Raw genomic sequence first — 25,391 nt, 5'->3', positions numbered from 1 at the left:
TAGGTCCTATGCCGCCATTGAACGAAGATCTCATCTCTGCATTTTTCGATATGTGTGTTGCTTGATTGTTTCGGATATAATTCTTCTTTATTTCATATACTTTCTTTCCACATATATATATAAATATATATTTATCTGGTTTTTACTCCCTTATCTTTTTTGATTCAGATTTTTCTTGCCTTTTAAACAGTATCTTTCATTTGGGTTGTTGAAGATATAAAAATTTCCATGATGATATTGATAACTACCTTTATTTTCGTAGACGATTTTAGTATTGGATTTAATTCTTTCAATCCATAATAATAATGGATTTCAATGGCTAGTGAAATGGAGGATTGGTATCTGATCAGCCATCTAGGCGAGGAAGAAGAAACGTTCCGAAAAGGGAGGGGCTTTTTGATTTTTGGTTGAGGGGCAAGAGGGCGATTTCATAAATTTTATTTTTTATTGGAAAAGATAAATAGTAACTCTGGTACATGTGAACTAGCTTAATATTCAAATTGGTCCTGAATATAAAACTTCAATCTACTTTATCTATCATATTTATCCTTTTTTTAACAAAATAGTCCTTATATAATTGCATATGTTAAAGATTTTATCAATTGATAGTTCTAACTAATACACATGATTAATAAGAGTATTTTACAGAAAATAACACCTATTTATTATAAATAACTAAATTAACTTTTTTTTTTAATCTGTTCAACTTAACCGAGTAATTTTTATATTAAGGACGGGAGGTAATATCATTCTACCGTGTTTTCTTTATATGATAACAAACAGGTCATCGGATCAAAATTGCATTACACCGCAGGACATTACAAAAGTGGGCTGCAATTAAACTAAATGGGCCCTAAATTGTAGACAAGACACTCTTAAACAATAACTAATGTATTCGCCCAAAAAGAAAATAATAACCAATGTGGAGATGAGGAACATTAATTTAATTATTTAGAAGAAAATTGTGTGGGTTTTCTAAAATATCTTAAATTGAAATTTTAGTTTTGTTTTAGTTTGAAGTTGTAATTTACTAATTATCATTTCTTTTTTTTTTTCTGATCAAATACTAATTATCATTTCAATTTGTAGAAGCTCAATATTTATATACCTTTCGTCTTCTTTTTTGTTAAACCGAAAATACATTGAAGCAAATATAATATCTAAGATAATTTTTTAACCTAAAACTCACGACACAAAGATTCCTTTCAATTAGGTATATATTACATCTCTGGTCTGATTTATAAGGTACTTGCAGCATATTTCACGCAGATTAAGTAAAACCTTAAACTTCATTAACTCTCATTTAAAATTTAATAACTTTCTAACTTTATACCTATTTAATATAGATTACCCCTCATGTAAACAAAATTAACACAATAATAAATGAGGGATAAAATTGTACATCCATACAAAAAATTTCTCTCAATGCTTTATAAATAGGATAAAAAAATGTCTTCTTTCTCTATCCTATAAATAGGACTAGAGGAGTACCTTCGTTTCAATTTAGGAATATTTTCATTAAATAATCACCAATTATAAGATCATTTATTAAATTAACAGTTTCTATTGAACTCTTTTTGCGCGTTAGAATGGAAGAAAAGGTATTATTGTAGTGATGCAATTAATGATACCCTAACCAGTAACCACCTCAATGGTATTTTAAAAAAAAAATAAAGAAGTTGATCATTTGGTCCGCATAATTTTTTATTATTATTATTTTAAAACCCCTGCCCTATAGGTTTGAATATGGAATCCAGAGACACTGAAGCATAAATTTAAACTCCACGGCTGAAAAAGAGAATATAGAAAAAAGGTATGAAAATGTCATTACAATTTTCTAAAATTTCTTTTCTTTAAACGTTTCTAAAAGATTTTTTGTTATCAGGTTGTTAGGATGTTTTCATGCATGGGACATTTTGCTGAAATTTTTGTACAACTTGTTTGAACTGCAAATTAGATCTTATGTTAAGGATAGAAGAAAATATAATTTATTATATGCCTAAATTATACATCTAGTTCTTTAATTTTATATAAGATTTTAGTTTGGCTCCTCAATGTCAAAAAAGTACTCTTTTGATCCTAAATATAAGACCCTTATACACACTGTACAAGGGTCTTATATTTAGAATCAGAGGAGTACATTTTTTGGGTCTTTTAACTATAAAATTATTAATCCTAAAAGATATTATTTTATAACGAGCATGGTTATTTTAAAAATTAAATTTAATATATATTAGTATTTGTGAATGTTGTATCAGCATTTAAGATCTCAATATAATTATTTTTTTTGTTACCGATTTTATGATTAAAAGACTAAAATATGTTTTTTAAAGTTAAGTTATCAAATTGAAGCTCCATATAGAGTTAAAGTACTAAAAGTATACCTCAATCTTTATTAAAACTAGTAACAGATAAAGAACAATCATCGTTAGGATTTTGTTATATATGTTGCACCAAATAAAGAAGTAAACAAGAGTCTTAACTTCTCTAAACACAAATAATTAAAGGCTGGAAAAATAGAAAATAAAACTAATGGAGTAAAATCAACTTTATAAGAGCAGGAAAGAATATTAGAGATGAGAAATTGAGGAGATTACTTTTCATAGGCTTTGAATTAGATACATAAAAATATGGGAAAATTACTGTAGAGTCCCACAGAAGACAATTTACTACCAGAAGGTCCCATGAAATCCCCAAATTCCTCATAAGTCCCCAGGGACCTCTGGGTAAATAATTTGAGTTGTGATATTACGTACTTGCCCTCAGTCATTGATAAAGGAAAGAAAAGAGGGAGAGACGCTGATTGGCTTCATTTAGTGCGGTTGTTTGTTATGCATGCACAAGGAAGAGAAGCTTCTGAAAGAAAGAAGGGAGTTATGCGCTGGTACTCCATCGCAGGCAAGCGACATTATTTCTTCATCTTCTTGGTACATCTCATCATTAACAACATTTCTCTTCTTCTGTACACAACCAATGTCAAGTTTAATGTTGGTCTGAAAAGTTGATTGTGTGTTGATATATGGGTATTAAAGATGTGATTCAACTCACTAGAAATATTAAGGGAGGCTCATTTTAGTCATATGTGGTTTTAATCATGTTAGGTGTGGTTTTACTATGTGTGGCTAGGGTTAGAAAGCATGCTCTGTTTTTCGGTGAATGCTCTGTTTTTCGGTCACTGATGCTGTGTTGCTGATGAAGATGAGTGGAAAATAACAGATATTTATTATTGTAACCCCTCAAATGCGATGGTTAAATGTGTTGTTAATGGGTACATCGAAGGTTGTTAACATAACTGTATGACTTGTTATTAACAACCAGTCGCAGCTTTAATGCTGGTCTGAAAAGTTGATTGGGTGTTTATACGTTGGTATTAAGCATGTGATTCAGCTCTCTAGAAATATCAAGGGAGGCTCATTTTAGTCATATGTGGTTTTAATCATGTTAGGTGTGGTTTTACTATGTGTGGCTATGGTTAGAAAGCAATGCTCTATTTTTCGGTGAATGATGCTCTGTTTTTTGGGCAATGATGCTGTGTTGCTGATGGAAATGAGTGGAAAATGACAGATATTTATTATTGTAACCCCTTAAATGCGATGGTTAAATGTGTTGTTAATGGGTACATCGAAGGTTGTTAACATAACTGTATGAGTTGTTATTAACAAGTGATTGTGGCAGGTTGATATCCAGGATGGCAACTTCCAGTGCAAAGCAATTGTTTTGCTACCTCCATATAGGAGGACAATTTATTAATGGTGTAGAAGGTGAAACGCAGTATGTTGGAGGTGGTGTGAGAACAAGAATGATAAAGGAAGGGACATCATATGGAGAATTTAGAACAATGGTGGCATCAATTGTGGGAAAAGAAAGTAATGGAATGGTTATGAAATTCACAGTAACCTTTGATGAGTGTACATTTGTGGACCTTGTAGATGATGAAGGAGTAGAACATTTGATTAACTTCAATGGCGATAGTGGTCATGTATATATAGGAGAAAATGGAGATCAAAATTCACAACTAACAAGGGATGTTGTAATAGAAGAGCAACATGTGTAAGTTGTGTTATTTAAATTTCGAAGTAATATTAGCTATTGTCAACTGTTGTGCATAAGTTGTTATTATAGTGATCGAAGGTTGTCATTAACGACCCCTTGACCTGTTCTGTTATGTAGGATGGAAGACTTGTTCGGAGGTTCAGATACATTGTCCATGTCTCCACCTAATGTGGTTAGTGAAGACCCACTATTGTTGCCATGTGGTTCAGAAATGATGCCAACCCCAATTCCGGAAATGAATTCAACAAAGTGGAAGGGTTTGCTTATCGGAGAAGGACAGATTTTTCCTAATGCAGTGGCTCTTAGGCAAGCACTGTATAGGTACAGTATTGCTGTGAAGTTTTCATACAAGTTTGTGAAGAACAATCAACAAAAGATCATTGTGAAGTGTATGGCGAAGGGATGCCCGTGGTATATGGGTGCATACTCAATGGGACAAAGACAAGATTCTGAGTTGTTAATAATTAGAACCTTAAGAAGTGAGCATGTGCATTATGCACAGGACAGCTTGGTTGTATCTCACTCTAGAGGGTCAAACTTAACATCATCAATCATGATAGATTCTTTGAGGTGTAATATAGACAAGAATGCTAATGAACTTAGAAGAGATCTGTATAGAGAATATGGGGTGCGACTGAATTATAGTCAAGCATACAGGGGTAGAGAAAGAGCGTTGAGGGAAATACATGGTCGTGCACAGGATTCATACATGGCGATTCCCTGGATTTGTGAAAGGCTCATTGAAACTGATCCAAACACAAGTGCTCGATGGGAAGGGTTGGATAGTAACAGATTTCAGAGGGTGTTCATTGCTTATGGATGCTCAATTAATGGATTTTTAGAAGGGTGTCGACATATACTTTATATAGACGGCTGTCATCTAAGTGGTCCTTACAGGGGGACATTGATTTCAGCTAATGCATATGATGCAGACAATGAACTATTTCCATTAGCATATGCTATAGTTAGTGGGGAGACATATGATGATTGGGCTTGGTTTCTCCAGAACATCAAAGACATCACAAGATCAGTGGAGACAACGATAGTTTCAGATCGGAATAATGCCATTATAGGTGCTGTGCGAACAATATTTGGTGGCGAGAGACATGCTTTTTGTTATAGGCATGTGAAAGAAAATTTTAGTGCACATTATTTAAAAATTAACCGAGGCAGGGGACGAGTTTCAGGTACTTCAAAGGACGTTGCATTGAAAATGCTGGATGGAATCGCCTATGCAAGGATTGAGGATGAATATGTTGCTGCAATGGGGAAACTTAGATCATTCTGTCCACAATTAGCTGATTGGGTTGACACTCAAGGAGATGTAGATCGGTGGGCTTTAAGCAAATTCCCGTTTAAGCGATGAGATAACATCACCACTAATGTTGCGGAGTCGTTTAATGCCTGGATTTTGAAGGAGAGGAAGCACAATGTGTCAGTTCTCATACATGAGCATATGGAGAAATTAGCCAAGAAGATGGTTGCAAGCAAAATGGCAATGGAAAATTGGACAAATGGCGTTGGGCCAAATATTGAGTCCAAGTTGCAAGAAAAAGTAGTAAGAGCGGAGAATATGCATACTGTATATTATGGAGATAACCGAGTTCAAGTTGATACTACATCTCCTACTGGAATAATTTGTGTCACTGTTGATCTCACAGCTCAGAAATGCACTTGTTTAGCATGGCAAATGAGCGGAGTACCTTGTGTTCATGCCTGTGCAGCGATAAAGCTACTTCATGGTAGTGTTTATGAATTTGTAGATGATTGCTATAAGCTGTCAGCCCAAGAGAAGATATATGCAAGTAGTATGAGGCCAATTGCGACACATGATTGTCCTCGTCCCGAAACTCTCACCGTTACGCAGATGATGACGGGAACATTTTTACAGCCACCAATCACTAAAAGACCCTCAGGGAGGCCAAAGAAAAGAAGGATTGAATCTCAATTTCAAAGTAAAAAACTTTACCACTGTGAAAGATGCCATGAGCCAGGCCACACTGTGAAGACTTGCCAGAACCCCAATCCAAGTTGAGCTTTGCTGGTAGCTTGCTGATATTTCGTTTTGTGAATGCTTGTGACAGCATTTTTTTTGTAAATGTCATAACCACACCTCAAGTTGTCCGTCATTATCCACACATGCAACACGTATGCTTTTTTGAATAGGTTGTAAATTTGGTGTAGTTATGTTGTACATATATATATCAAGTGGTAAATGACACCTGGTTGTAATCTGATATAACATCATTTCTGTATTTTTGATGTACTGGTGAATAGGTTGTAATGGACTTGTTATCAGACGCCATGCAGGTTGTCATTAGCAGTCTCAATTATGTTACTGATATAAAGTGACAATTTCTCCTACTTCCAGTGTTCAGTGATTTCTTAAGACATTCGAGCTGTGTTAAAGTCATAATATGATATGATTTGGTTAGAATTAGATCTCATGTGGAGGTTGTGGTATCCCCAGCGTCAGTTGTCAGGGGCAATGCGAAGGTTGTTAACCAATTCTGTTCGGGTTGTCAACAATCCCTGTTGAGGTTGTAAATGAATTGCTGGAATAAAAATCTGCTGTAATATGATTTGGTTCTTTTAAAGCTGTTAATGACTTTAAAATGCTCTCAATTTTTGCTATTAAGGTCGTTATATGTGCTCATAATATAATTAAGTTAACAGCTGTGTTATACCCCGAGTGAGTTGTTAACCAATTCTGTTCGGGTTGTCAACAATCCCTTTTGAGGTTGTGAACAACCCCTGTTGAGGTTGTAAACAGATGTGGCAGAGAGGACTCTGATATATGCCTATCATGTCACCGTGGTTACCATTTGTTTATCCAGTCTTATTCAGTCTGCATTTGTGGCCATGATGAAAACACATGAATGCCTTTACAAAAACTTGATAACCAGTAAAGGATATCAAAACACATTAACATATCTTAACATCCAGGATTCATACATGCTCAAAGAAAAGAATAAAATGTGAACTTGACGTTCAGATGTCACTATGCTGTCAAATAAATAAATGTAAATACAATATATGCTTGTCATTTATTTCTTCCTCTTGCTTTGGGGGTTTCCTCGCAGCAAAGACAGCACTTCATCGCCATGCAGGTTGTTCCGATGAGTCACGAGCCACCACAAGCATCCAACCTTCAAGTCATGGATTTCTTCAGGGGAGTACTTAGGCATTGTGTAGCCGTCATCACCATACTCAGTGCCGTCCCATGTTTGTAACCAGCTCAACACATGCACCCCACAAGAGTCCCTACAAAGGAAAAACAAGTACTTTAGTGAATGAACATTAGCTCCCAAAAGTTGAGACACAAGTACTTGTTGTGCTGAAAAATAACTCACGTGTCAGATTGCACATGAACTTTTGCCCATGTGACTTCCTCGTCAATCTTGTCCTCCTCCGCAAACAGTGATGGCTTCAGCACACGAAGCACTTGGCAGAAACAATCTCTCTGCAAAAAGGGACAAACAGAAGAAACAAGTTTGACAGTTGTGAATGACAAGTTATCAGGAAGCATTAACAACCTTCGCTGTAGCCAATGACAAGTAATCAGCAGGCATTAACAACCAGGACAGTTAAGCAGACAAGCAACCATAACGCATTAACAAGTTATAGAATGAATGTAAAGTTGTGCATACAATCCCTCTCGCCATGAATTGCTTAGGATCTATCTGTCCTCTCTTCTTCCCTTGCTTCCTTTGTGGTTTCTTCCCTGTTTTCATTGCTTCTTCTTCCTCTCTTTGTAATCTCAACATCGTCAAATTGTCCACCAACGAGTCAAGGGCATAGAAACGCATGGTTCTTACATCCATCACGTAACAGAACCAATGGTAATTGAAAAGGGTGGGGCCAAATATGAAGTCACAGTCTCCAATGTTATATCCTATGTGCTCCGGTAAGATTTCATGTTCATGTTTTTCCAGGCTCCACCTAAGAGGATTAGCGGCCATTGTTTGCATTAACTCGGGTGAAAAAATGTGCCTACTGACACGACCGTGGTTCTCTTTTTCATCTCCCACCAAGGTTCTCGCCACCATAGACATGAACTATATCACACATACAAACAGTTAGTCATGATCATAATGACATTCGCAGTTCTCTATCTATATAAACAACTGTCTTACCCTGTCGTTCATCCATTTCCTGTCTTGTAGGCAGCAAAGCTCAGCACGTGTCAAGAAGTACCCATACATCTCTACAATGTACCTGCAGCAAAAGGAACAATGAGCACAAGGGTTGTATGTGTAAAATTGTTGTCAATCAGTTGTCCCAATTACAATCAGTCCCAACACTTACTTGGCACCTTCATCTTGATCACATCTTCTCGTGCACATCTGGAATAATTCCTCTTTCTCGTCAGCTTTTCTCTTGCCACGGCCTTTTTTCACCTCCTCTAACCAGGGAGATTTGATTGCACGGCTTCTCACCCGTGTTGATCTTCTTACATCCATTTGCCCTTGTGCTTGCTGGTCCATTTCATCCTTTTCCTCCATTTCATCGCCTACACCCTTATCCTCTTCTGCTGCTGCATCACTAGACTTGTCTTGTGTTTTTTCTTCTCCATCATCCTCTGATCCAGAGTGACTCCCTTCTCCTTTCTCCTCAGGTTGAGATTGACTCTCTTCTTCACGCGAAGCACTTTTGCCCTCTTCTTTATCATCTCCTTCTGGTTCACTCTGTTGTTCCTCTTGTGACAGAATTGAATCTTTTGGGCTTCCTTTACCTTCTTCACCGGTTTCTTCATCTTCAGTTGCCTTCTCTTTGTCATCTTCGCTACTTACTGCTTCCACCACATCTTCCTTGTCAATCTCATCCGTCAACCTCAACTGCAGGGAAACCAACTCTTCTCCAATTGTCGACACCAACCCTTCAACCATGGTCATCAACCTTTCATACGTTCTCTTGATTTCCTGCAAAACAACAGTAATGAAAGTTATCATTACTCCAAATTCTACACAGCACCAAAATAAGCTTCACATGATTTACTTACAGGGTGGGTTAGCTTTATTCCTGTGTTGGATGCACTTGTTGAAGCCCCACCGACACTCGGAACGCCATGCAGTATGCCTCTGTCGCTATTCTTTTCTGATTTCACTCTTGCCTTCACTTTTTCCTCATCCCAATAAGTAATGGCATTTTCATTTTTTGCCGCCTTTTCTTTTCCGAGAGGAAAGTGTTGTAGGCAATAAATCTGCATGTGAAGTTAATGATAACTTAGATATACAACAACTCATAGATATACAACAACATCATCCAAACAGTGGCCACAGTGCATAACAGCACAAAGTGACAACAACAACTACACAGACTGCCCACCATACACAACAATACACAGGTGTCACAACATATCCACAGTTCACCGTACACACTGACGACATAGAGTAGTAAATAACAACATACACAGTGACCAATCACAACCTACACATAACCCTGTCACAACATACATTTGCGCCATTCACAACATGTACAGCATCCAGTGACAACCCATACTCAACAGAATGACAACACGAACAGACTGCAATTACAACCTATACATAACCAGGTGACAAACCAACACAGCCCAATGACAACCTGCACACAGGACAATAACAACCTCCACACCATCCAGTCACAACATATACATAACCAGTTCACAGCGTACATTTCCCAACTGACGACATAGAGTAGTAAATAACAACATACACAGTGTCCAATCACAACCTACACATAAGCCTGTCACAACATACATTTGCGCCATTCACAACATGTACAGCATCCAGTGACAACCCATACTCAACAGAATGACAACACGAACAGACTGCAATTACAACCTATACATAACCAGGTGACAAACCAACACATCCTAATGACAACCTGAACACAGGAAATAACAACCTCCACACCAGCCAGTCACAACATATCCATAACCAGTTCACAGCGTACATTTCTCCAACTGACGACATAGAGTAGTAAATAACAACATACACAGTGACCAATCACAACCTACACATAACCCTGTCACAACATACATTTGCGCCATTCACAACATGTACAGCATCCAGTGACAACCCATACTCAACAGAATGACAACACGAACAGACTGCAATTACAACCTATACATAACCAGGTGACAAACCAACACATCCAATGACAACCTGCACACAGGACAATAACAACCTCCACACCATCCAGTCACAACATATACATAACCAGTTCACAGCGTACATTTCTCCAACTGACGACATAGAGTAGTAAATAACAACATACACAGTGACCAATCACAACCTACACATAACCCTGTCACAACATACATTTGCGCCATTCACAACATGTACAGCATCCAGTGACAACCCATACTCAACAGAATGACAACACGAACAGACTGCAATTACAACCTATACATAACCAGGTGACAAACCAACACAGCCCAATGACAACCTGCACACAGGACAATAACAACCTCCACACCATCCACTCACAACATATACATAACCAGTTCACAGCGTACATTTTCCCAACTGACGACATAGAGTAGTAAATAACAACATACACACTGTCCAATCACAACCTACACATAAGCCTGTCACAACATACATTTGCGCCATTCACAACATGTACAGCATCCAGTGACAACCCATACTCAACAGAATGACAACACGAACAGACTGCAATTACAACCTATACATAACCAGGTGACAAACCAACACATCCTAATGACAACCTGAACACAGGACAATAACAACCTCCACACCATCCAGTCACAACATATCCATAACCAGTTCACAGCGTACATTTCTCCAACTGACGACATAGAGTAGTAAATAACAACATACACAGTGACCAATCACAACCTACACATAACCCTGTCACAACATACATTTGCGCCATTCACAACATGTACAGCATCCAGTGACAACCCATACTCACAGAATGACAACACGAACAGACTGCAATTACAACCTATACATAACCAGGTGACAAACCAACACAGGCCATTGACCTGAGTAGCAGCCACTAACAACCCACGCTAAACCAAATGACAACATGCACACCATACAGTCACAACCTACACATCAGCTAATCACAACCTACATTTGTGTCATTCACAACATGCACAGCAGCCATTGACAACCCACGATAAACCGAATGACAACACGAACAGAAGGCAATTACAACCTATACATAACCAGGTGACAAACCAACACAATCCATTAACAACCTACACACAGTACTATAACAACCTTGACACCAGCAAATCACAACCTATACATAAGCAGTTGACAGCGTACATTTCTCCAATTGACAACAGAGTAGTAAATAACAACATACAGAGCAACCAATCACAACCTACACAGCACATTGACAATAAACTAACATCAAAGTAAATGAATCATACCCACACTTACCATTAGGAAGTACATGCAACCTCCCACATTTTTTGTCCCATCAGCTTTTCCTTTCTTCTTTCCTTTCTTGAACTCTGCAATTGAGTTGCAGAATTCTTTCAAAACTAAGCTGCTCCAATCATAGTGTCCTAAACTATCCTTTGTCACCACCATGACTTTCAACACTTTATCACTCACCCATACACTAGAGCCAGGACACAAGAGGACTCCTAGTGCATACATAACAAAAAGGAATTCAAACTTTTCTTCCTCTTTTCCTTCAATCAACCATGTTCCTATTGTTTTGTATGGCACTTTCCCGTAGTCACTCCTTAATTTCTTGAACGTTTCATCTTCATTCTCCACATTTATTTTAATATCTTCCCCCTTAAATGGTAGACCCATCAATTCATTTACATCTTCGGGCCCCACTAAATGCGTCTTCCCTCGAATTGAAATTTGCCTACTTACAGGGTCAAACACACGGATCAATTCACCACAAAAATCTCTATAGATCTGTGAGCAGCATATGTCAACCAATTTATCAAAACCAATTCTTTTCAGTCTTTCCATCTTATCTTTACTTTTCTTTAATTGCTTGCAGACTTCCATAAATTGTCCCGGAGCACAGTGTGTGTGAAAGGGAACAATATAATTCTTCCTTTTGGTGGGACTCTCATTTCTTTAGCCCTTTCACCATATTGTTCTTTCTCCTCTTCTGTTAAGTTCCCCCAAGCCTTTTTCACAGAGTTAGTGCCCTCTTCAAAAGACTTAAACTTCTTCTTGTTCTGCTCATAAAACTCTTCAGTGAATAATATGTATCCGGAGAAATTCCTAGCCCTTTGTCCATCTTTACTCTTACTCTTTTTAGTCATTTTGTTCGACTGCAAAAAGGAAAAAAAATACTGTCATCAACATATATTTTAAAATAGTAAGTATCTTCAACACCACCAAATTATTCACTAATCAACAAAATCAAAATATATCCCTTTGGATGACAGAAAGCAATGAACGGCAGTAAATAATATGGATCACAAATCAATCCACCAGAATGAATTTCCCTTCATTGGTTATAGTATAGAGCCAATAGGTGCTATATCCAACAAGCAATTCCCTTTCTGACCTTATGGCCAAATTAACATTCCACCATGGAGCCCACCATAAAAAGCCAAACAAAACCTTTATTATTTTATTGCCGAACAAATCAATTACATAAAGTTCTCCCTTTTAATTCAGCAATATTAACAATAACTGATTGCTGCATTTAAAAAGCTCTACCAAATCAAATTTTTGACAATTTTAACCAGTGTTCTTCAAACTGATCTCTAATATAACTTAGTACCAACCAGCCTCAACTTTTGCCCCTAACTTTGATTCGCATGTCAGATCATTGTAATATCAACATACTTCACATTTCTAATATCACAGTGAAAATACAAGTCACGGTTATCACTGGTTCCATATATAAACACACGAAACAACCGAACATTCCAAACCACTTCAGGTCATCGAGCAGCTTTTACGAACAATCAACAATTCAAATGTTCAAACATTCCAAACCAAACATTTTTCAAAATATGACCAAGAAGCTTGAAATTGTCAAATATTCTAATCGAGAGAGACTAGTTGTCTGGAGATTGAGGCGTTAGTAGAGAGACCACCGGACTGTACCAGAGAGTTCACGGCGTCGGAGCAGACGGCAACCGAGTGCGGACCAGAGAGGGATGGAGTGCTGAGCAGAGTCGGCCGGACCGTGCTGGAGATTGAAACCATTCAATGCGTCGGAGAAGACGGCGACGGCGGGCGGACGAGAGACCGACGGACTGCGGACGAGAGACTGATGGCGTGCAGACCCAAGACCGATGGACCTCGCAGGGGATTGAAGGCGTCGGACCAGAGAGTGACCGAATGCGGAGCTGCGACCGACAATGTACCAACCAGAAACTAACAGACCTCGCCGGAGATTGAACCTGTCGGAGCACACAAGGATAAAGCACCAACGACACGGCGGCGGAGTGTGAGCGGGCGACGGAGTGTGAGCGCGCGGCCGATTTCGCGAAGATGAAAACCGAAACGATTTTGAGTGTGCTTCGGTTACTTTCTCTAATCAAAAGGGCAAGAAAGTAATTGCAAGTTTCAAATTTTTTGCTATAAGGTCCCTTGGGACCTCATATACATTTTCTGATTTCATGGGACCTTCTGGTAGTAAATTGTCTTCTGTGGGACTCTACAGTAATTTTCCTAAAAATATGTGTGCGCGTATGTACAATATGCTTTATGTTAGACTTAAATTGGTAGGATTGCAGTCATGAATATTAACAAACTAAAGTGCCAAGCTAAATAAGTAAATTTCATGAGAGTTATTGACAAAAAATTTTCCCCTTTTATACAAATTAATAAGTAAATTTCACATAGTTAGCTGTTAATTTCTTATATCTCAATTAATATTATACGACAGTTGCCTTTTTTTGCCAACATTATACGATAGTTGTCTACAGAATTGTTGACTGAATAATAATAATAATAATAATAATAATAATAATAATAATAATAATAATAATAATAATATATATTCCTATTTCTTTTATGTCAATGACTTGTAAATTTAACACTATTATTATTCAATTTCCCATTCTAAGATTGTTAATTCTTACAGAACAGTTCTAATTGGAGTTATTAAAAAAAATAAGTTCCATTTTTTTCTCAAGCACATGATTAGTAGATTTAATATGATTAGTTTTTAGTTTTCTACAATGAAGTTTTGAATTGCTTACACTAAAAAATTTAGTATTAACATGCGTTAAAACACTTTAGTATTAACAACTTTGATATAAGAATTTAATAACTTTATTATAGGTTGGTTTTTTTAAATAATAATGTTTTAATGAGACAAGTTATTCAGCTATGAACATTCAAGTAAATGTGACAAAAATATTACTTTTTCATGTCCTAAATGTAAAAATTAAATAACTAATTCTGCAGATATTAATAAAATTTGCTAGGTTATTTATTTATGAAAAATGTATGTTATGCTTCTCAAAAATAGTCTCTTTAATCACTTGTATTGAAACTATTCATTGATAAAAATTCTCTTCATTAATACATGCAATCAATAAAACTAATTTGGAAAAGAAAAGTATAAATTTTTAAAATAAAGTGGATTGAAATTTTATATTTGTGACCAAAATAAATTTTTAACTAGCTCTATAATACTACCTCTATAATTTGTTAACTTAGATTAATAAAGATGTTTTAAGAAAAATAACACTTATTTATTATAAATAACTAAATTAACTAATTTTTTAATATTCATAAATTAGTTATTTAACTCTTATTCTAAGGATCAGAGGTAGTATTTATAATCAAAGAGGGTATGATATTTTGTAAATGCCCATTATTGACCTCCCGCATTTGGAATTCAAGGATCTTAATTATAGCATGCATGAGTGAACCTATTACCCAATTAATAAAAAATCCAAGTTACTCCATGCTTTGATTCTAAAGAATGCATGTAATAAAATAGTCTAGATACATTGAACTTGTATGAATACATTGATCTCTTTAAATTACTCCTCTGGTCTTTAATGTAAGATTTAATTAACTAATTTAAATTGATTAAAAATGTTAGTTAAATTAGTTAATATGATATTTTTTTTCTAAAATACCCTAATCATCTTCTTTATTAATCTCCCTCACTTTTCTACTTGATTATTGTTGAAAAAATACTAATATGGTTAATTTGAAAAAAAAAAATTGATAAACATATGAAATAGGTCTTACATACTAGACCAACATCAACTCTCAAAAGTCACGAGGTGCTTTAGGAAAAATAAATTTGATGGCAAAAAGACTAAAGTACTATCTAAAGTTTAATAAATGAAAATGAAAGCCAAAACCCGAAAAAAAAAAAGTTTCACAAAACATAATTTGCATTTAAGAAGAGAAGTTGCCCACGGAGAAGATAAATTATACATTAAAAATGGATTGCATGAAGGGGACTAGCTTGGACAAAGAGAAGATAGATGGTACAAAAGAGAAGATGCAGTTTGCATATAAGAAGGGTGGTTTAATAAAATGGACTAGTTTGGATATAGGAAAGACGGAGAACATATAAGGAAAACATATTGCACATAAAAAAGATAAATTGCACAAAATGTAATTTGCATATAGGAAAGTTATACGTAGAGAAGATGGATTGCACATAGAAAAAGATAAGTCACATAAAAGAAAGATGGATTGTGTAAACGTGATTAATTTACACATAAAGAAAATAGACTAAAGAAGATTGCACAAAAAGTAAAGTGGTCATTTTATATGGTTACTTATTTCTCCTCAAGGTCCTCAGAGCTTCTCCTTTTCCTAGGGATCGTTCCCCAAATGAATTTTCAAATGTGATTCATATCCAATTTTTATTATTTATGATTTTAACAAAACATTTTATGAGATCTTTTATTTTTCGTTTGTCTATTTAAAAGTTAGCATTAAAACACTAAAATTTTTTAAAAAGGCCTAAATCATGTGAACCAAGTCCAAGCAGGGGAGTATCATGCTTCAATTTTAAAGGGGCTTTAAAGTAAGTGGGTTTTTTAAACCTAACCCATTTAGGTTTGAGCCTATCAAGGGCTAGCCCTATATAGTTGGGCCAGCCCGTTTTTTCAGTTATGCGTTTTTCTTCCCCCACTGCCTTACACTATCATCAGGACAATTGAAACCTTTTAATCTTTATCAAGTTTATTTTTAAATCATTTGATAATTTAATACTTTATTTTTTACATATTAAGGACTGGAGGAGTATATAAGTATATAACATTATTTTTTATTTAATTAGTATATCACTAGTTCGAATTTGTAAATTATGACCCGTTGATCTGTTAATTTGATATCTAGTCCAACGTTTAATATATTGATCAAATGGTTATGACAAAGAAAACTTAAAACAACGTTGTAAGGAAAGAAACAGGTAGAGCTTTACACTTTCATTTTAACACTTCCAAAACAACCTTGAACGCAAAAAAATTTTCAGGATAACATTGTTCAGAAGTAAAAACTGTTGGAATAAATTTACACATTGATCCTTTCTTAGCAGACCCTTTAAATAAGTGCAATTAATAAATAGGATGAATAATTTGAAGGACAAATTATAAATTTAGGACAAAATAATTGTTTCACGGTTTCACCAATTTCCACATTCAAAATGAGAGGAGTACTACGTATAGTCCATGTCAATATCGATTATATATGAAGGGACATAAAGGGCTAAGTTGTATTTAAGCTCAACATAAATGACGAAGTCACAAAGTGGACGCCAATTTTATATTATTTATTATATTTTCTGGGGCTAGATATTACTATTTTATATGGAATATCATAGTCTGGCTAACAAGGTACGAAGCAAGTACAATCCTTGGGACTATCACGAGGACACTCGCCCGTTGATCCTGGGAAATTCTTTATGCACAAGTCACTGCATTTCTCCTCACTACAATCTGGCATGTAGTTATGCTTCTTGCAAACTTTTCCTGGTTCTCCCATTGCTTCTTTACTCCCTGCATACACAAATATATATATTTTTTGAAAAAATTTAATGAGCTAGGAGCATTTATTTGAAGAAGAAAACTAATCCAGGTTAACGTCTAATTTTGCCTCGAAAATCTTTACATAGAAACAATGAATATTTAAAATTTTTTTAAATTAATATTACGCCTGAAAGTGTTAAAAAGCAATATAGCTCCTAACCATTAAAAATGTTTACGGTTAATGTTAATATTTTAACTATCAGGGCGGCTTGCTCCTCGGTTAACATTTCTGGGTCACATTATTGATTCAAAAAAAAATTATCAAATACTCACTGTTCTTGCGCACAAACTTTCGGGACAAAAATAAGTTTTAATCCAAACTAACCCAATCTAGCTAGTTTTGTATGCACATACCTGAAATGAGAACAAGGACAAGTGCTAGAATAATAGCAAATATACTGATCATCTTCATGTTTTTGAATTCTTGATTTCTTCACCTTCGATTTGCCCTGCAAATGTATGACAATTAGGTTGTCTTAGATGAACAAACGTACATAATGCCTTGTGTTAGAACTACCTTTATTTATAGATTTCTAATCATTAAATACTAATTTAAGAAGTTCAATGCATCTATATGAGTTCATTGTATCTGTACTATATTTTGACATATATTGTTCATAATTAAAGCATTGTTTTGACATATTTGACTGTTCTGTAATCAGTAACTCAGGTTCATAAATGGAAGGGAAAAATAAATAGCCAAGACTTTTCAATATTAGGTTGATTCATGGATACCATAATTAGATGTTGGCCTCAGAAAAAAAGAAAAGAAAAGAATACCATAATTAGACTCCTTGAGTTCAAAATGTTGGGAGGTCAATAGCTAATGGAAATTCTTAAAATATAATAATATTTAGATCACTCTTACTTAGATGTTTATAACTAAATATTCTCTTCCATCTTAAATATAAAAGCTAGTAGTAACGGAATTTGTACAATATCGATTTATTTTGGTAAAAATGTGAAGTTTTATTTTCTTTTTTTGGTAAAGAAATTTTAATTTATTTTATCTTACAAATTTATCATTTTTTCTAAACTTCCTCTATTAATTATAATATATATATATAAAGAGGTTATTTCATTAATGAAGTAACATATAATGCAAAGAATTAAAATAGATATGTCAAGAAAATCAATATAGATTTATTAACAAATAACTAATCTAATTAATTTTCTTAATAGTTACAAATTTGTTGCATAGCTCTAACATTTTAGATGGGAGAAAGTAACATTTTATTTTATTCATTCACCTTAATCATTCTCAATCATTTTTCAAATTTATGATCCTTCGGTTTCACTTTTTTTTTAAAAAAATTTTTGTTATGGTCGTCTGTGTACATCATTCTCCTTTTAAAAAAAAAAATATTAGGCTGAGAATAAAAAAACATATAAAAAAGCATTGCTATTCTTAGTTGTTAATTTTTGTTTAAGCTCTTGTAATATAAATTAGGACTTGTAAATTTTTCATATGGCCACTTGTTATTTTGTTATTGTTTGTTGTTAAAATATGTATGTACACTTATAAATTCAATTTTGAAATATAGACATTTGTTATTATTATTATTAGTTGTTAAAATGCGAATGTGTATTTGTAAATTCACCTATAAACTAATAAATATAAACAACTTGAGTTAAGATTTGTTTTAAACTATTTGATGGTTATTGCGATATAAAAATAAGTTCAGTTTTATCACTTTCTATCCTCCTTGTCTTTCATTTCTATACCACTTGGGTTTTGCGAGTAAGGAATCAAAAGTTCAAAATGATATGGAAATGCTAGAATTCTTATTAAAAGATGTGTCAATATTTAGTACTCGACAGTATTTCAAATGTGATGATCATCACAAGAAAAATACTTGTGATTAGCCCAAAAGAAGAAGAAGAAGAAGATATGATGGAGTTAATTAATAAGTAGGGATTTTAATTAAATTCTATACATTTTTTGTTGTACTGAATTCTTATAATAATATTTTTGTTTTGCACAGGATTTAGATGACTTGTCTATACATATTTTATTTTTTTATTAAATTGTTTGAAAGAACATTTATATAACTATACACGAATATATATATATATATATATATATATATAAAAGAGAAACTATATGAATATAAACTCATTTTTTATCATTTAATTCGTGGATAGTATCAATTAAGATTAATTTGATCATGTCAAACATACATATTTTCTTTTTAAGAAATTATCTATAACAAATAATAAATGCAAAAAGCTTATTTTATTAACAAAAATCCTATACCAAGTCATCCCCCTCCCCAAAAGACTATGGCATTGGTCAAGTTTTCAATTTTTTTTAGCTAAAGTATATTTTAGTTCTTTAACTTTACACAAAGTTTTATTTTGGTCCTTTAGCTTTAAAAAATAACTTTTAGTCCTCTAACTCTAAAACTGTTAACAAAAAATGATGATATTAAACTCTTGAATGCTAATAAAATATCATGAAATACTAACATATTAAATAATATTCAAAACAACTATGATTGTTATAAAAAATTATCATTTAAGACTAACAATTTTGGATTAAAGGTTCAAAAGTATACTTTTTAAAGTTAATGGAACAAACTGAAACCTTACATAAAATTAAAGAATTAAATATATACTTTAGTCATTTTTTTCTTAACATTATATAAATATTATACATTTATGACCACAAGATGAGAGTGGTAAATCTCAATTGCTTTTAAGTGCCTAATACCTAATTATCCGTTTAATGCCACCTAGCATGAAAACGAAACTCCTTTCTCATCGGTCTGTAACCACTCAGCCCAATTTGGAATTTGACGTAAACAACCCAAGGAAACAATTGATGAAATTAATTAGATTGGGTTGGATCTTTGGGCTTATTTTTAAAGTCCAATCCATTAAAGAATGGTTTTTTTACTAAAAGAGGAAAAAGTGATATTTTGGTATCTATAATTTTAGCTCAATATAATTCAGTTCTAATAATTTTTGACTTAATTGAAACTCAATCATTGTGCTGTGAAATATATAATTTGATTTTCTAAAATATATGCACTAATATTTTAAATGATGCGATTGTAAGGATTGAGTTGCGTTGAATAATAATTTAGGGATTATATTATAATCCGGTTAAAAATATAAGAGTTAATTTGTACGAAATTAAAGTTGAGAAATTGGATTTCAATCAATTTAAAATTATAAAAACCAAAAATAGAATTTTCTCTTGAAAAAACACTAACAAAAATAAAACCTGAAGCGAAAAAATTAAACCATTGCTGAGAAGTTTATTGATGATGTTGAATCTTAAAATTACCAAGCACTCCTTGTCCTTATTATTATAGGAGATTCTCAACTAATTCTCATGTTAAGGAATGATAGTTAAAGCATTAGATATGTTCTAAATAGATTAATTTTTTTAAGTTTACCCCAACTTAAATGATTCACGAACTTATTAAATGTAAACCTTAATTAGTAACAAGGGTAAAATTAAAAAGTAGCAATTATCAAGTTAGTCGATGACTTAAATTTAGGGCAAAAAATTACTTCTACAAGATGCCTTATAAATGACAAGAGGAAGTATAAGGCTAAATACATTTGTAACTTGAAACCATAAACAGTGAATAGTTTAAAAGGAAAAGAGAAAAAAAAGAATAACCTACTTTTAACAAAGAACTTCGTGTTATATTGCCTGTCTGCCTAATTAAAAAGACAAAATATCCTTTTATTCTTTAAAGCGGATAATATATGTTAATGTTATTCCAGATCCTCGCATATTCTAAAGTAAGAAATTTAGACCTTGTTTGATTCCTTATTTCCAAAACAATTTTTCTTTTTTTAAAAAATGAAAAAAATTGTTTGGTAAATATTTTTCCATCAGGGTTTTATAAACTGAGAAATGAAAATTTATTTTTTAAAAAATGAAAAAAAAATCAAAACAACTTTTATATATTTTTTGTAAGCGTAGCGTTAACGGTTAAGTGAGAAAGTCTGACTTCAGCGCTGACGTGGCACTCAGCCTCATCATCGTCAAAACGCCTCAACCTCCCTCTCGTTATCATCTACGTGCATTCAAGCTGTGGCAAACCAAAGGCCTCAGCCTCATCGAGCTCTGCAACGCCGTTCAAGAGGGTGGAGATCGGCGATTGAACAGTGAAGCAGCGTGAGGGTAGCGCAAGTTTTCAGCCAATCTTTTCCAATGTCTATAATCCTGCAATCCCTTCCGCCATTGATGGCGCCCCTTCCCACTCCGATCGATTTCCCTTCTCTCTCTCTCGATCTCTGAATCAGTCATGGGAGCTGAATGATCTTGGCCCAACATTTGCTGTTGTGATGATTGAGGTATTTTACTATAAGAATCATGCATCCGTGGGGAAAAAAAAATGATTTAGGAGTTTGTTTTCATCTTCGTTCGAGCTGGTCTTTATGTTGTGGGTGCGTGCCTGATACAGCATCACTTTCTCTGTTCTGTTGGTTTGTTTGTGATTATTACTGAACTCTTCACGTCACTGCTTCGTTCATAAACCCAATCCCTTCACTGCTCCTAAAGAGCTTCAGCAGAAGCACGAGGGTGCTGTTAGAAACTATAGAGGTTACATGATTTGGTTCAGTGGCTTATCACGAGGGTGCTAGCGGAAACTCCATTGAGTTTTCTTGATCTTGTTTTTAAATTTCCCTTTTTTCCCCCTTTCTGATCAATCTTGCTCCAAGTTTTGTGTTATTGTCGGAGCAGAGTTCATCACCTTCTTTTGTTCTTAATCTTGTTTTTGTTTTATTTTTCTTATGACGTGGCAAAGTCACGTCAACAAAATTGGTCAACTGACAGTTAACTCTCCATTAAGATAGGCCAACATTGCTATATTTTTATCATTTCCGAAGCAACATTGCTCTAAAATAAAAAATAAAAAAAAATTAACCAGGCCTCCACAACTCGCAGAAGCTTCGGATGCAAAAATACCGTTTAACCCAAAAATTTTTTTCTATAAAATCGGGCTAAAAGCAAAGAATGATCCTATCTTTGTTTAGCCGCTTAACTGCTCAAGCTCAAGCTCTCTCCTCTTGAATTCAAACTCATTGCAGCTTGATATGATTGTTTTATAACAATCATTCGAACAATGTTTTTTCCTTCCTAAATCTTGTTTTGGAAAAAAAAATTATAAAACTATTCTAAGAACATAACTAAAAACAGAGTAAAAAAAGCCTTAAGTTCCACGTACTCCTAAAAGCTAAATCCCACTGGAAGGAAGAAAACTAAGATCCTTTCTATACATTCATGCATTCACAGCAAGACGCCTACATAAAATTCATATTCTATTTCTATGGTAATCATTTATTTTGCATCTCTTTTTCAACATACTACATTTTTTACTGGGCGTAAAACATCCACATAGATTTCATCCTGGTTCTCTCATGCAGCCTCCTGGAAGAAGAAACTTGAACTTATGTGCATTCTCTATCAAATAAGCAGGAAGATGAACTGCAGAAGCCGATCGTGGGATGGATCCCATCTTTCTAATCAGATCCTGGAAGGAGTATTCTTCAGGGAGCATATCATAAAGATCATCTCCCTTACATATAAGCTCCTGAATTCTCTTATGACCAAGAAAATCCCTCTGTTTTGCCCGGTCTGCGTGACTATAAGCAGTCATTTTAAACACAAACTCAGAAATATACCGAAAGCAGAAGCTGCAGTGCCATCCTGCATCCGAGAAGATCACATTAGTTAATCGAGAGTGTCGGTAACGAGTCAGGGGACCATACAAATTTGCTGTGGCCCGCCAGCTGCTGTAGTCGACAGGGAATTCAAATGAGTACATGTAGTGCTTCAGTTCAAGATGCAAAACAGCAGGAATTTCATCACACCATTGAAGCAGTTTCAATGTGTGAGGGCTAGGAATCTCATCTGTATCTGCCATAAGAAGAATGTCACCATTCATAATCCCTGCATGGTGTAACAATGTATTCATTGCTGCACGTTGCTCTGACTCAAGAACAAAAGGGTCCTGATGTGATCCAGGGGTTGCAACTCGTCCAGGGAACATGCCATGAACAACCTTGTCTGCAGCAAAGGCGAATCTAGCTCGGTTTGAGGCGAAGAATAGAGGTTTTGGAATGCCTGTGAATGTAGTATTGGACTCAAGGATCACAAATTTTGAAACGTAAGGATAAAGTTCTCTCCATCTAATCTCTAGTATGTCTAACTCATTGCTAAAGATGATTGCATCAAAAATGCGACGAGGTTCAGAGCGGAGTGACCAGTCATGGAGGCGGCAGAGATGATCCATGGAGACATTTTCTGCATAATAGTGAGGTAAACGAGTGAAGGGAGCTGGGGGTTTGTCCCAAACAGGTCGGAAGAAGTAAGAAATCTTTTGGCCATGGATGAACAATTCAGCGACAAAAACTATTGCCAACAAAATAAGAAAGACATAGCGCAATTTGGGAGATTTCTGTCTAGTGGTAAGGCGAGTTCGATAAGCCATGTCTTGAAGAGAAAATGTTTGTCAATTGAAGCGATTAACATGTTTGCCCCAGTTCAATGAATTGGATATATCATGTCCATCTGCAAGCTGCATAAGTTTCATCAAAATGGATTAGAATGTAGAAACTTGAATACAGAGTGAACATATTTATGCCATTCAATGTGAATTTTCAAAACCAAACGGTCAAGTACACTTTGCAACAGTTAACTAATATCACCAAGCTGTTCCTCCTCACAGTGAGAAAACATAATGGATTCTCAACATAATTTGGCAAATCAAACATAGGAATGATGTCTTGGATGTATATTAAATTACCTATAACTAATGCTCACAACCATACATATGAATTAGCCATTGAGGTTTAGGTTTCAAAGCCTTAAGCAAGCTTATAAGGCTCTCCAAGACACTAAAACCCATAACAACATTCTTCTTCATTGTCACAAAAATCTGAATTTAACCTCTGCTCTTGAGTAACTGACTGCTTTTCCAATAACAAATATCACCATTGATACCATTGTCCCAGGTAAACAGGATTCATCAACAAAAAATTTGCCATCCAATTAACAGAGTCATCTCAATTAGAACTCATCCACTTAATATTCTCAAATTATCCAACCAAATTTGTTAACACCTTTAAGAGTCTAATTGAACCATATCATTGTGATGAAAAATAACATGAAGCCTCCACATTCATGCATCTGGAGAAAAGACGACACAAATGGGGTCAGAATCCATCATCATAAAACAGAAACAGATGCCTAAAGAGTTGGATGACACCTTAAAAATCTGGAAATTTGTAGGAATCATGAGAGGCAGCCCCCTTGAGCTTCGAGCCAAACAAGAAAACAAAGATGAATCCATCCCCTTCAATGTACAACAAATAGATCCCCATTCAACTGAAAGAAACCGTTTCAACACAGAACAAAATGACGACCGACAGAATCACATCTCAGTCAAGAACTCAAATCATTCGAATTTATTGATACCTCTTGCCTTTATTCTCAGAATAAACCCCCCAAAAGTCATTCTACCAGAAACTTCAAGGTTCACGAATTAGCTTCCTAACCTTCCATAAAACGCAGAAACGCAAGGAAACCAGTTAGAGAGAGGAAAGTACAAAGAAGGCCAAGAAAGGAAACGCAATTACAACACGCGTACCTTAACATTAATGAAGATGAAGAAGAACAGCGAAAGCTAATAGGGTTAAAGTGAAGGCAGGGAAGATTGATTGTGATATGGAAAAGGTAGTGAGAGAGAGAGAGAGACTAGAGAGAGAAAGGGAGAGAGGGGTATTTTTCTGAAATAAAAGAAGAGTGATAGTGGTCATTGTGTGAGATTGACTTGACGCCATTGCGGCATTACCAGCTGAAGTATGTGGTGTTTCGCAAATCTCGAAAATGGAGAAATGGATTTGGACAATTTATTGTGTGATCATTCGCCACTGGACAATCACTTATCACACACGCAATAATTCACTATAAATAGCTTCTACATTAAATACTTATTCTTACTCTTTCCTATTTTAATTATTTTAATTATCCTATTTGATATTTGGCCTTGGCCGGTGAGGTGGTGGCACTATGTGACTTCATCGGTCTTTTTCTTTAAATATATGAAACAATTTCTCTCGTGTTAATGTGTTTAAATATAAGAGATAAATTCTTTTTGTCCAGAATTTTAAATTGTTCTTTACATTTTTAACCTCATTTCATGTATGTCACTCATTATCTCTATAAAAAAATTTTATTTATTATCATTCACATATTGTCTTTATAAATAAGAGTATAACTGAAAAAATATATATACTCCTTTGGTCTTATTCATAGAGCAGAGAGAAGATATTTTTTGGTCATATTTATAGGACACTAAGAGGTTTTTTGTATGAATGTACAATTTTACCCTTCATTTATTATCATGTTGATTTTGTT

The 25,391-nt window shown here is 34.6% G+C and overlaps 4 protein-coding genes across 10 annotated transcripts; 1 reads left to right on the top strand and 3 right to left on the bottom strand.

Annotated features, from left to right (window-relative positions):
- The first annotated feature begins 2,658 nt into the window (after positions 1-2,658).
- Positions 2,659-5,419, top strand: LOC114737610 (uncharacterized). The gene is made up of 3 exons (XM_028925563.1): positions 2,659-2,927; positions 3,676-4,050; positions 4,171-5,419. The coding sequence occupies exons 1-3, from the start codon at positions 2,836-2,838 to the stop codon at positions 5,417-5,419; spliced, it is 1,716 nt and encodes a 571-aa protein (XP_028781396.1). The 5' UTR covers positions 2,659-2,835.
- Positions 5,420-7,045: 1,626 nt separating this feature from the next.
- On the bottom strand, positions 7,046-7,981 carry LOC114737603 (uncharacterized). The gene is made up of 3 exons (XM_028925551.1): positions 7,704-7,981; positions 7,407-7,516; positions 7,046-7,317 (listed from the first exon to the last, which is right to left on the bottom strand). The coding sequence occupies exons 1-3, from the start codon at positions 7,875-7,877 to the stop codon at positions 7,101-7,103; spliced, it is 501 nt and encodes a 166-aa protein (XP_028781384.1). The 5' UTR covers positions 7,878-7,981; the 3' UTR covers positions 7,046-7,100.
- Positions 7,877-12,053, bottom strand: LOC114737609 (uncharacterized). Its single transcript, XM_028925562.1, has 6 exons — positions 11,451-12,053; positions 9,056-9,256; positions 8,362-8,975; positions 8,190-8,271; positions 8,055-8,111; positions 7,877-7,948 (listed from the first exon to the last, which is right to left on the bottom strand). The coding sequence occupies exons 1-6, from the start codon at positions 12,039-12,041 to the stop codon at positions 7,877-7,879; spliced, it is 1,617 nt and encodes a 538-aa protein (XP_028781395.1). The 5' UTR covers positions 12,042-12,053.
- A 9,971-nt stretch (positions 12,054-22,024) lies between these two features.
- Positions 22,025-24,785, bottom strand: LOC114737604 (beta-1,4-mannosyl-glycoprotein 4-beta-N-acetylglucosaminyltransferase). 7 transcript variants are annotated; one of them, XM_028925555.1, is made up of 3 exons: positions 24,622-24,782; positions 24,450-24,529; positions 22,025-23,550 (listed from the first exon to the last, which is right to left on the bottom strand). In XM_028925555.1, the coding sequence occupies exon 3, from the start codon at positions 23,461-23,463 to the stop codon at positions 22,375-22,377; it is 1,089 nt and encodes a 362-aa protein (XP_028781388.1). In that variant the 5' UTR covers positions 23,464-23,550; positions 24,450-24,529; positions 24,622-24,782; the 3' UTR covers positions 22,025-22,374. The 7 variants fall into 7 exon arrangements, 6 of the variants coding, with proteins under 6 accessions (XP_028781388.1, XP_028781389.1, XP_028781385.1 ...); XM_028925556.1 differs by having other exon boundaries at positions 24,450-24,524; XM_028925552.1 differs by lacking the exons at positions 24,450-24,529; positions 24,622-24,782 and adding exons at positions 23,779-24,161; positions 24,241-24,289.
- Between the last annotated feature and the right edge of the window lie 606 nt (positions 24,786-25,391).

This window comes from Neltuma alba, unplaced genomic scaffold (assembly GCF_004799145.2).
Source record: "Neltuma alba isolate B1F8T4 unplaced genomic scaffold, ASM479914v2 tig00013470_pilon, whole genome shotgun sequence".
Classification (NCBI taxonomy): Eukaryota; Viridiplantae; Streptophyta; class Magnoliopsida; order Fabales; family Fabaceae; genus Neltuma; species Neltuma alba.
This window is presented reverse-complemented; position numbering and strand designations above follow the sequence as displayed.